Source organism: Ranitomeya imitator, chromosome 1, assembly GCF_032444005.1.
Source record: "Ranitomeya imitator isolate aRanImi1 chromosome 1, aRanImi1.pri, whole genome shotgun sequence".
Classification (NCBI taxonomy): Eukaryota; Metazoa; Chordata; class Amphibia; order Anura; family Dendrobatidae; genus Ranitomeya; species Ranitomeya imitator.
The window spans coordinates 337,801,252-337,814,286 of record NC_091282.1 but is presented as its reverse complement, the minus strand read 5'-3'; the positions used below and the strand labels follow the sequence as shown (position 1 = coordinate 337,814,286).

The following is a 13,035-nucleotide window of genomic DNA, read 5'->3' as shown; positions in this document are numbered from 1 at the left end:
GCAGCTGCTTGTGTCACGGCTGTGTGACAGTCACACCACATGCATGGAGAGCCCAACAAACAGGCTCTCCATGCACCAAACAGCTGATTATTGGGAGCGCTTCAGGCATCCAGGTTCCCGATGCAGCTATTCGGTAAGCGCTATAGCTATTCAGATAAGGAGGAACCCGAAGCTATTCGCTCATCCCTAAATATTAACTTAGGCTCTTCTAGAGGATTGAAAGATACAGAAGATTGTTAATATGGAGGAATTTCTACAGTTGGTTATCATTCATTGTACAATATGTAGTGAATATTGTTCACACGTCATCCAATTGTTGCTCGTCACAAATTTTTGAGTAAAGTACAAGTTATAAAATCTGTTTTATTAAGGTAGGTAGACTGTTGTAATGTTCTTTGATGTAGATAATAGGTGAACATTCGATAATTCTCAAAATATCATAACCTTTTATTTTGCTAGTGTGAGCCAGTATGTCCATGTGTTTTGTTGATGTTGTTTTTCAACCCTTTAGTGACAGAGCCAATTTGGTACTTAATGACCAAGCCAAATTTTACAATTCTGACCACTGTCACATTATGAGGTCATAGCTCTTCAATGCTTCAACATATCCCACTGATTCTGAGACTGTTTTTTCATGACACATTGTAATTCATGTTAGTGGTAAAAAATTTATTCTATATAATTTGCATATATTTATGAAAAAAATGGAAATTTGACAAACATAGTGAAAATTTTGCACTTTTTTAACTTTTTGTGCCCTTAAATCAGAGAGAGGCGTCACACAAGATAGTTAATAAATAACATTTCCCATGTCTACTTTACATCAGCACTATTTTGGAAACATAATTTTTTTTGTTAAGACGTTATAAGGGTTAAAAGTTGACCCGCGATCTCTAATTTTTCCAACAATATTTACAAAACCATTTTTTTTTAGGGACTAACTCAAATTTGAAAATACCCAAAAGTGACACCATTCTAAAAACTGCACTCCTCAAGGTGTGCAAAACCACACTCAAAAAGTTTATTAACCCTTCATGTGCAACACAAGAACTATAGCAATGTGGAAGCAAAAAATGAACATTTTACTTTTTCACAAAAAATTTACTTTGGAACCAATTTTTTTTTTTTACCATCAGACCCATAGAAGCGCAGGAGTGCGAAACGGCCGTCGTCTCTCTCCACAGTTTCTCCCTGCCATGTCCTGCTATTTTAATGTGAAGCCATAATAAAGAACGGACTTTTTTGCACGGACGGTGAGTGCTGTTAAAAAGCGGCGTTGAGGCATAAGTATGCTTAATTGCCACCATTAAAAGGTGGATTGGTAGTCGTTAAGGGATTAAAAAAACATTTATTTATATTTTCCTATAGACAGTAACTTAGGGGTCACTGCTCCAAGTGCTCCTATCATCACTGGAATTCACCTCCCACATCTTCTCTATTTCTCCTTTGAGGCCCTGGTATTTCTCCAGCTTCTCATATTCCTTCTTTCTGATGTTGCTGTCACTTGGCACTGCCACATCTATTATCATTGCTGTCTTCTGACCCTTGCCTACTATCACAATGTCTGGTTGGTTAGCCAACACCTGCTTATCCCTCTGGATCTTGAAGTCCCACAGGATTTTAGCCCTTTAATTCTCCACCACTTTTTCTGGGGATTCCCACCTGGACTTAGGGGGATGTAGCCCATATGCTGTATACAATTCTATCTATCTATCTACTTTCTGTATCAGTTATATTGTGTTCTGCAACTAAATTCAGCATTCAAAAGGCCAAGTTATTCTCTTTTGAAATGGCGGTGTAGAACAGCTACTCTATTTCAGTAATTACATTAATTCACTTTCTACAAGGAATGCGAAATAAAGCTTAAAGCGTAACTGTCATTTTTTCCCCCATAAATCAATAGTACATATGAAAATTAGAAACTTGTCAGAGAAATCTGCTTTCTCCTTCTGGACTGATAATTCATTCCCAAAAATCTCAATTCGCAGGTAAAATTTGTCTTCGGTGAACACAGATTTTCCCGTTACTGAGACAGGAGATAATAGTTGATACTTGCAGCAGAATGTGTTTTCTTCTAGCTCTTCCCCTTTTTAAAGAATTCTAAAAGCACTAACTGTCATCTCTTATCTTAGTTATGGGAAAATCTATCTTCACCGAATTCAGAGTGAAGGATTAATGCAGGACAAATTAGCAAATTCCTTTGATGAGATATGTTACAAAGTGGCTTATTTTCATGTGCACTACTGATGTATGAAAATGAAAAATAAAAAATACACTTTAAAATAACGTATTCTATTTACAGTATGTTGTTGGTACAGTGTTACTGTTTCTTAAACAAAACTTCAAACAAAAAAAAGAACTATGTAGTAGTACAGCGTATATATATTATTTCATCTTGAAATGAGGCAAGACTATTTCATTGCACATACTCCTCTTAAGACAGAGCTCTTACAGTATTTACATACTGTGGTTTTTCAGCAATACTGGGTATTGCCCTTTAAATTATGGACATGTCTTTCTCATCTCTCTAAACATTAGACAATAGATAATTACACAATGTCTTGTAAATAAGGTTAAGTGAGGTGGCTCAGTGGTTAGCGCTCAGTGGGGTCCAGGGTTCAAATCCCACCTAAGACAACATCTGCATGGAGTTTGTATTTTCTACCTGTGTTTGTGTGGATTTCCTCCCACGCTCCAAATACATACTCATAGGGAATCTACACTTTGAGCCACAGTGGGGACGACAATGATAATGTTTGTAAAGCACTGCGGAATATGATGGCGTTAGATAAGAAAAGCATAACAAAAAGCACAGGTGTGCTAGAATGTATATATACATATATACATTATTTGTATGTTTTTTTGCCAATTTTATGACGAATCCCCCCCCAAAGGTTTTACTTTCTATGACCATGCATTAATATCTTGTGTGCCTACTGCCTGCACAGCGTCCCTCTCATAAGGGAAATGGTTAGCCGACCCCCATATAATTCCTTGCATTGTTAATGATAAAGAAGACGATGGAACTCCTCATAGACAACCCCCTTTCCGTCTCTAAATCCAGCCCTGCTCATGCTTGAGTCATTAACCCTTTGATAGAGAAACCATCCCTTTAGTCTATTTGACTGTTCGTCTGCCATGAATTCCCCTTGCAATGTTACTCATCACATGAGGGGCCTTATCCTGCTCCTTGGATGCAGAAGAGATTGCTCTTTACAAAGAGATAATGAAGATGATGAAGATCTTTGAGCTACTCACGGAAGATGTCTTAGCTGGAACAGGTCCTCCTCCATCTCTGTGCTGTGTGTGGTACAGATGCACCTTCTGCTCTCATGGCCTCTCACATTGTGCTGGATTCAGGAGGTCTGCCTGCTGGACAGCTCCAGTGTGTTGTGAGCACAAACAGATGTGTCACACTTCAGGAATGGTCCCTTGCCAGGAATGCTAGCCACACAGGCCCTCCTCTCCTCTCACATGTAACATAGCCCCCCATTGGCTCTCCCTCTATTTCCCACATTGCTTACTGCATAGCTATTTCCTATTGGCTTCCCATAGATCCCTGGCTGATAATAAGAGCTGATTGATAAAACTCAGCAAGTCTGGTACTTGGTTTGAAGAATACAGATTTTACATTTGCAACATTGTTACCTGGTTATATCAGACACACTAAACACAACTTGAATGTAAAGCCTGCTGTTTATGAGATGCATTCAAAAAATAGCCTACCTTGTCTTGAAATATGTGATTTGTATTCATTTTTTTTTTTTAACTATTTTCTTCCCAAAGTATAGATGAGTAGATGACCAGCAGCAAGACAGGCAAGTCATGAATCCAGAGAAGCCCATTTAAGGGGAACCTGTTAGGCCAATAATGCTATTAACCTGCAAATATGGGCTTAATCTTAAGGTTAATAGTATTATGAAGGTGCCTGGCCACAATACTTTAAGTTCAGCACCTGGGACAAAATGAACTTTATTTCCCCAGCAGCTGCTGACTTTCATTTTCTCCCGGGTGCAGCACCTTTATAATGCTACTAGATGGTGGCCCGATTCTAACGCATCGGGTATTCCAAAATATGCATGTCCACGTAGTATATTGCACAGCCAATGTAGTATATTGCCCAGTCACGTAGTATTTTGCCCAGTCACGTAGTATATTGCCCAGTCACTTAGTATTTTGCCCAGTAATGTAGTATTTTGCCCAGTCACGTAGTATAATGCTCCATGCAGTTATGGCCCCATAGATGCCCCATATAATGGTCCATGCAGTTATGGCCCCATAGATGCTCCATATAATGCTCCATGCAGTTATGGCCCCATAGATGCTCCATATAATGCTCCATGCAGTTATGGCCCCATAGATGCCCCATATAATGCTCCATGCAGTTATGGCCCCATAGATGCTCCATATAATGCTCCATGCAGTTATGGCCCCATAGATGCCCCATATAATGCTCCATACAGTTATGGCCCCATAGATGCTCCATATAATGCTCCATGCAGTTACGGCCCCATAGATGCCCCATATAATGCTCTATGCGGTTATGGCCCCATAGATGCCCCATATAATGCTCCATGCAGTTATGGCCCCATAGATGCCCCATATAATGCTCCATGCAGTTCTTTATGGCCCCATAGACGCTCCATACAGCATTGTGCCACATGTAATGATGCTGCTGCGATAAAAAATAAAAAAATCACATACTCACCTCTCGTCGCTGCTCCTCAGCGTCCCGTCTCTCCGCACTGACTGTTCAGGCAGAGGGCGGCGCGCACACTAATACGTCATCGCGCCCTCTGACCTGCACAGTGACTGCAAGAGGACGGATGGAAGGCGGACAGGTGAATATGAAATACTCACCTGCTCCTGGCGCTCCTGACGCTGTACCTGCCTGTCCCATGGTACCGCAGCTTCTTTGCGCCTGCGCGAGAAGGACCTGCCATGATGTAACAGTCACATGATCGTGACGTCATGGCAGGTCCTTCTCGTGCAGGTGCGCCTTGCCTGTGATGACGTTGCGGTCACATGACTGTGACATCATGGCAGGTCCTTCTCGCGCAGGCGCGCGGGGCCTGTGATGACGTCGCGGTCAAATGACCGTGACGTCATGGCAGGTCCTTCGCACATACCATCCTTGCCACTGGAACCTGCCGGCGGAAGGTGAGTATATACTGATTTTTTATTTTTTTAATTATTTTTAACATTAGATTTTTTTTACTATTGATGCTGCATAGGCAGCATCAATATTAAAAACTTGGTCACGCAGGGTTAATAGCGGCGGTAATGGAGTGAGTTACCCGCGGCATAACGCGGTCCGTTACTGCTGGCATTAACCCTGTGTGAGCGGTGACTGCGGGGAGTATGGAGCGGGTGCCGACTGCAGGGGAGTAGAGAGGGACTAATCGAACTGTGGCCGTCGCTGATTGGTCGCGGCAGCCATGACAGGTAGCTGGCGAGACCAATCAGCGACTTGGATTCCATGACAGACAGAGGCCGCGACCAATGAATATCTGTGACAGACAGACAGACGGAAGTGACCCTTAGACAATTATATAGTAGATTAACCTGCAAATGAACCCTATATCTGCAGGTTAATAGCGTTACCACACATGGCAGGTTCCCTTAACATTTATCATACTATTCTAATGCAGACCTGGAATTGTAAAACTGGTAGGTGCTATCTGTGCATATCAAAATATCCCAAGTTTATAGCTATATCAGTGGTCCCCAACCTTTCTTACATTGAGAACCACATTCAGCTCTGAGAGATGGTCACGAGCCACATTCAGTGCCTGCTGCCTCCCCCAATTCCCTACCTCTGTAGTGACACCCAAAACCTGGTATAAAGACAGTCAAAGTTCTCACAAAACCAGAACGAGTCTGTGTGCCCCCTACTTTATGGTCAGTATACTTGCATCTACATTTTACCCTCATTCAGTATTTGTATATCAAGAACACTCACCACACCATTGCCTCCAACTTCAAGCACCAAGTTCCGTGGGTACGGAAAGTATTCATACCCCTTTAAGTTTTTCGCTGTTTGTTTCATTGCAGCCATTTGGTAAATTGAAAAAAGTTCATTTTTTCTCATTAATGTTCACTCTGCACCCCATCTTGATGGGAAAAAAACTGAAATGTAGCAATTTTTGCAAATTTATTAAAAAAGAAAAACTGAAGTATCACATGGTCATAAGTATTCAGACCCTTTGCTCAGTATTGAGTAGAAGCATCCTTTTGAGCTAGTACAGCCATGAGTCTTCTTGGGAATGATGCAACAAGTTTTTCACACCTGGATTTGGGGATTCTCTGCCATTCTTCCTTGCAGATCCTCTCCAGTTCCGTCAGATTGGATGGTGAATGTTGGTGGACAGCCAATTTCAGGTCTCTCCAGAGATGCTCAATTGGGTTTAGGTCAGGGCTCTGGCTGGGACAGTCAGGAATGGTCACAGAGTTGTTCTGAAGTCACTCCTTTGTTATTTTAGCTGTGTGCTTAGGGTCATTGTCTTGTTGGAAGGTGAACCCTTGGCCAAGTCTGAGGTCCAGAGCATTCTGGAAAAAGTTTTCATCCAGGATATCTCTGTACTTGGCCGCATTCATGTTTCCTTCAATGACTACCAGTTGTCCTGTCCCTGTAGATGAAAAATACCCCATAGCATGATGCTGCCACCACCTTCTTTCACTGTTGGGATTGTATTGGGCAGGTTTCTGAGCAGTGCCTGGTTTTCTCCACACATACCACGTAGCATTATAACCAAAAAGGTTTATCTTCATCTCATCAGACCAGAGAATCTTATTTCTCATAGTCTGGGAGTCCTTCATGTGTTTTTAAGCAAACTCTATGCAGGCTTTTATATGTCTTGCACTGAGGAGAGGCTTCCGTTGGGCCACTCTGCCATAAAGGCCTGACAGGTGAAGGGCTGCAGTGATAGTTGACTTTGTGGAAGTTTCTCCCATCTCCCTACTGCATCTCTGGAGCTCAGCCACAGTGATCTTGGGTTTCTTCTTTACCTCTCTCACCAAGGCTCTTCTCCCACGATTACTCAGTTTGGCCTGACAGCCAGGTCTAGGAAGACTTCTGGTGGTCCTAAACCTCTTCCATTTAAAGATTATGGAGGCCACTGTGCTCTTAGGAACCTTGAGTACTGCAGAAATTCTGTTGAAACCTTGGCCAGATCTGTGCCTTGCCACAATTCTGTCTCTGAGCTCATTGGCCAGTTCCTTTGACCTCATGATTCTCATTTGGTCTGACATGCACTGTGAGCTGTGAGGTCTTATATAGATAGGTGTATGCCTTTCCAAATCAAGTCCTATCAGTTTAATTAAACACAGCTGGACTCCAATAAAGGAGTAGAACCATCTCAAGGAGGATCACAAGGAAATGGACAGCATGTGACTTAAATATGAGTGTCTGAGCTAAGGGTCTGAATACTTATGACCGTGATATTTCAGTTTTTCCTTTTTTTTTAATTTGCAAAAATGTCTACATTTGCTTTTTTCAGTCAAGATGGGGTGCAGAGTGTACATTAATGAGAAAAAAAAGAACTTTTTTGAATTTACCAAATGGCTGCAGTGAAACAAAGAGTGTAAAATTTAAAGGGGTCTGAATACTTTCCGTAACCACTGTATATGCACATTCAGAACTGCTCTTTTGGGTGGGGTTACTTACAAAAGTCACTATCTGGAGACCTTCTATTCACAGCTGTTTGCTATACCTGGTGCTAATGCATCAAGGTGGCAGACCACCACGGGCAGGGACATAATGATCATTGTCGCAGAGGTCGCGTGTGCCTGTGTGTGTGAGGGGCACACCAACACCAGCACAAACTTCAACTGGATGTGTGTCCTTGAACGCACAATTACCTGAAGTGTATTGCGGCACAAGGGTCAGTGCACTGTAATACACACTGCCAGCCAGGGGCCAGCAGCTGATGTCAGCAAGCACATAACTGGGAGCGCACTACAGTGATATCATGCGCTCCTGTCACCTGCATGCTGTAGTCAGCTGCCAGACTCAGAAGAAGATGTTGAGTAGAATAATTTCTTTATCTCTATGCATTAAAGAACGGCGACAGAATGGGGACATATATACCAGGAAGGGACCCAGGATAAGAGACACGTGTACCAGTATTGGGAACATGTATACCAGGATGTGTCCACAATGGGATATATAGATATACATATATGTATATATTTCACATGGGGATATATATACAGTATATATATATATACATGGGGATATATATATACACCAGGTGGGGAACCTATATACTAAGAAGGGAGGATGGGGAACCTATGTAATACAATGGAGGCCATTATATATATATATATACAGTGGGGCAAAAAAGTATTTAGTCAGTCAGCAATAGTGCAAGTTCCACCACTTAAAAAGATGAGAGGTGTCTGTAATTTACATCATAGGTAGACCTCAACTATGGGAGACAAACTGAGAAAAAAAAATCCAGAAAATCACATTGTCTGTTTTTTTATCATTTTATTTGCATATTATGGTGGAAAATAAGTATTTGGTCAGAAACAAACAATCAAGATTTCTGGCTCTCACAGACCTGTAACTTCTTCTTTAAGAGTCTCCTCTTTCCTCCACTCATTACCTGTAGTAATGGCACCTGTTTAAACTTGTTATCAGTATAAAAAGACACCTGTGCATACCCTCAAACAGTCTGACTCCAAACTCCACTATGGTGAAGACCAAAGAGCTGTCAAAGGACATCAGAAACAAAATTGTAGCCCTGCACCAGGCTGGGAAGACTGAATCTGCAATAGCCAACCAGCTTGGAGTGAAGAAATCAACAGTGGGAGCAATAATTAGAAAATGGAAGACATACAAGACCACTGATAATCTCCCTCGATCTGGGGCTCCACGCAAAATCCCACCCCGTGGGGCCAGAATGATCACAAGAACGGTGAGCAAAAATCCCAGAACCATGCAGGGGGACCTAGTGAATGAACTGCAGAGAGCTGGGACCAATGTAACAAGGCCTACCATAAGTAACACACTACGCCACCATGGACTCAGATCCTGCAGTGCCAGACGTGTCCCACTGCTTAAGCCAGTACATGTCCGGGCCCGTCTGAAGTTTGCTAGAGAGCATTTGGATGATCCAGAGGAGTTTTGGGAGAATGTCCTATGGTCTGATGAAACCAAACTGAAACTGTTTGGTAGAAACACAACTTGTCGTGTTTGGAGGAAAAAGAATACTGAGTTGCATCCATCAAACATCATACCTACTGTAAAGCATGGTGGTGGAAACATCATGCTTTGGGGCTGTTTCTCTGCAAAGGGGCCAGGACGACTGATCCGGGTACATGAAAGAATGAATGGGGCCATGTATCGTGAGATTTTGAGTGCAAACCTCCTTCCATCAGCAAGGGCATTGAAGATGAAACGTGGCTGGGTCTTTCAACATGACAATGATCCAAAGCACACCGCCAGGGCAACGAAGGAGTGGCTTCGTAAGAAGCATTTCAAGGTCCTGGAGTGGCCTAGCCAGTCTCCAGATCTCAACCCTATAGAAAACCTTTGGAGGGAGTTGAAAGTCCGTGTTGCCAAGCGAAAAGCCAAAAAAATCACTGCTCTAGAGGAGATCTGCATGGAGGAATGGGCCAACATACCAACAACAGTGTGTGGCAACCTTGTGAAGACTTACAGAAAACGTTTGACCTCTGTCATTGCCAACAAAGGATATATTACAAAGTATTGAGATGAAATTTTGTTTCTGACCAAATACTTATTTTCCACCATAATATGCAAATAAAATGTTAAAAAAACAGACAATGTGATTTTCTGGATTTTTTTTTTCTCAGTTTGTCTCCCATAGTTGAGGTCTACCTATGATGTAAATTACAGACGCCTCTCATCTTTTTAAGTGGTGGAACTTGCACTATTGCTGACTGACTAAATACTTTTTTGCCCCACTGTATATATATATATATATATATATATATATATAGTGACAGGGTCAATGGCCCTGTATGTGAGGAGAGATTGCTTTCCTCCGTGATCTAGAAACTGTAAAGCTGCAGTAGCATCGTACGCAGTGAAGAAGCAGTGACCCACAAATTCAAACACAAAAGTCTCTTTTAATGTGTTTCTTCAAAGCATTAAAGTCCAATTCACATAAATGCATATAACTTCAGTGGATAATATCAGTGACCAGTTTACACCAGTTCAAAGTAATACATATCACATGGCTTTAGATTTGCGGTCCCTACACAGGCCAGACTTCCCTTGTCCAGTTTCCCTGGGCGACCGCACGCCATCTCACAGTCTCTATACGTCTCCATACACACAGCCTCATATGTTGCAGACACTACACACGCCAGCCCTCCAATGACTAGTTCTCGTGGGTGTCCTGCATCGCTGTATCACGTCTCTTTACAGACTCTTTACTCACACAGTCGTACACAGTTCAGGATATCCTCCGGATAGCAGCCGGGCACCATATCCACCTGTTTGCAATCATAGCACATGCTAGTCCTCTTTTGGGCACAGGACATCCACCTCCAGGCACAGGACTGTCCACATCCGACTCATCTGGGCACAGGACATCCACCTCCGGGCATAGGACTGTCCACATCTGACTCCTACGGGCACAGGACATCCACCTCTGGGCACAGGACTGTCCACATCCGACTCCTTTGGGTACAGGACATCCACCTCCGGGCACAGGACTGTCCACATCCGAGACCAGTACCATGGACGACTTGCATCTCTGTGTATGCTGCGGGTGCCAGGCTATTCAGCTGCCCTGGGTGCTGGCTCTGCTGGCCTCCATGCACTCTGCAGACCAGCACACACCAGACTGACACTGACGTGCACCTCACACACCTGGCCAGACACCTGACACACCCCTACCCCTTACTGCAGGGTTTTTAAACACACCAACCTGTGGCCTTCAGCCACCTGGAAAACCTGGAACGGAGATCAGTGACTCTCATGCACACCTATGGACTTCATCCGTCTGCATGCACATTCTGGGGAGAACAAACAGCGCCCCCTAGCTGTATCAGAGGCCACAGCCTCACAAAACACATGAGTTTGTTTTCAGCATGTGCTGAAGGAGTTAAGCAGCCATGTGTGAGACAGTGACCGTCAATGTTGCAAATGGCCGGTATGTGTCACAGAGGAGGGCGTCCTCTGCGCTGTAAGCCTGAAATGTTGCTCTGAGACCTGTAGTTCCACAAGCCTTGTTATTGCTTATAAAGGGGGGCTTACAGGATTAGCCGGAGAGCTAGGTGGGACTGGCTAACCACACACACCTCTGTTGTGAATTCTGCTCTTGGGTTCCCTCTAGTGGTTGTAGGTGGGAATGCAGTTGTCTCTGACTCGCAGTCCTGGCCAGGTGTATCGGATGATTACAATTCTGACTGGGATATTTAGGTGTGCAGGATCCTTTAGCCCTTGCCAGTTGTCAATGTTCCTTGTGAAGTGTTGGATCACTTTCTGGCTTCTCCTGCTTGCTGCCAAATTCAGCAAAGATAAGTGTTTGGTTTTTGTATCTATGGCACACTGCTGTGTGCTTGTTTCAGTTTTATTCCTGCTCTGATTGTAGGATTCACTGGAGTTGCAGATTTACGCTCCTACATCTTTTAGTTAGGCTAGGTTCACACTAGCGTTGCGCCGCCCTGCGTCGGCGACGCAACGCGCGACGCACGTAAAAACGCGCGCAAAAACGCGCGCGTTTTGCGACGCGTGCGTCATTTTTGACGAAAATCGGACGCACAGAAAATGCTACAATGTAGCGTTTTCTTGCGTCCGACGCTAGCGTCGGAAACGACGCACGTGGCAAAAACGCCACCAAAACAACGCACGCGTCCCCTATGTTAAACATAGGGGCGCGTCGCCGCTGCGTCGCCGGCGCAACAGCGACGCACATTGGCGGAACGCCAATGTGAACGTAGCCTTAGATGTAGGAAGTTTTTTGTATATTCTGCTGTGGATGTTTTGAAGGGTTTTAATACTGACCGCACAGAACTCTGTCCTATCCTGTCCTATCTAGCTAGAGTGGCCTCCTGTGCTAAATCCTGTTTTTCTGCCTGTGTATGTTTTTTCCTCTCCGACTCACCGCCAATATTTGGGGGGGGCTGTCTATCCTTTGGGAATTCCAATTTCCATCTTTAGGGGTATTTAGTCCTCCGGCTGTGACGAGGTGTCTAGGTGTGTTAGGTACACTCCACGGCTACTTCTAGTTGCGGTGTTAAGTTCAGGATTGAGGTCAGTATAGTGGCCATCTTCTCCTGTGAAAGTTCTCATGCAGCTCCAAGGTCACCGGATCATAACAGTACAACTGGCCAACAATTAGTTAAATGCATCTCAGAAGAAGGGAAGGAAGCTCTTGAGCCATTTTTTTTTCTCCAGTCTGTTTTGTGTTCTCTTCCCTCTTAATATCTGGGTGGCGCCTGGTGCAAGCATGAATGTTCAGGAATTAGCTTCTCGTGTAGACCAGCTTGCTGCTAGGGTGCAAGGTATTTCTGATTATATTGTTCAGACTCCTGCTTTAGAACCGAAGATTCCTACTCCTGATTTGTTTTCTGGTGACAGGTCTACATTTTTGAGTTTTAAAAACAACTGCAAACTGTTTTTTGACCTGAGATCTCGATCCTCTGGTGATTCCATTCAGCAGGTAAAAATTGTAATCTCCCTGCTGTGTGGCGACCCGCAGGATTGGGCGTTTTCCCTGGAATCTGGGAATCCGACTTTGCTTAATATTGACTCCTTTTTTCAGGCTTTAGGACTATTATATGATGAACCTAATTCTGTGGATCAGGCTGAGAAGACCTTGTTGGCCCTGTCTCAGGGTCAAGAGGTGGCAGAATTGTATTGTCAGAAATTCAGAAAATGGTCTGTGTTGACTAAATGGAATAATGATGCTTTGGCGGCAATTTTCAGAAGGGGGCTTTCTGAATCCGTTAAAGATGTTATGGTGGGGTTTCCCACGCCTTCCGGTCAGAGTGATTCTATGTCTCTGGCCATTCAGATTGACCGACGCCTGCGGGAGCGCAGAACTGTGCGTGCTG

General features: G+C 43.7%; 1 protein-coding gene across 1 annotated transcript in view; it reads right to left on the bottom strand.

Annotated features, from left to right (window-relative positions):
* SVOP (SV2 related protein) overlaps positions 1 to 3,472 on the bottom strand; it is a 137,450-nt gene extending 133,978 nt beyond the window's left edge. Inside the window, exon 1 of the mRNA XM_069759596.1 lies at positions 3,259 to 3,472. Within this exon, the coding sequence (XP_069615697.1) occupies positions 3,259 to 3,293 (35 nt within the window). The 5' untranslated portion in view covers positions 3,294 to 3,472. The remainder of the gene's footprint in view (positions 1 to 3,258) is intronic.
* Positions 3,473 to 13,035: the final 9,563 nt, after the last annotated feature.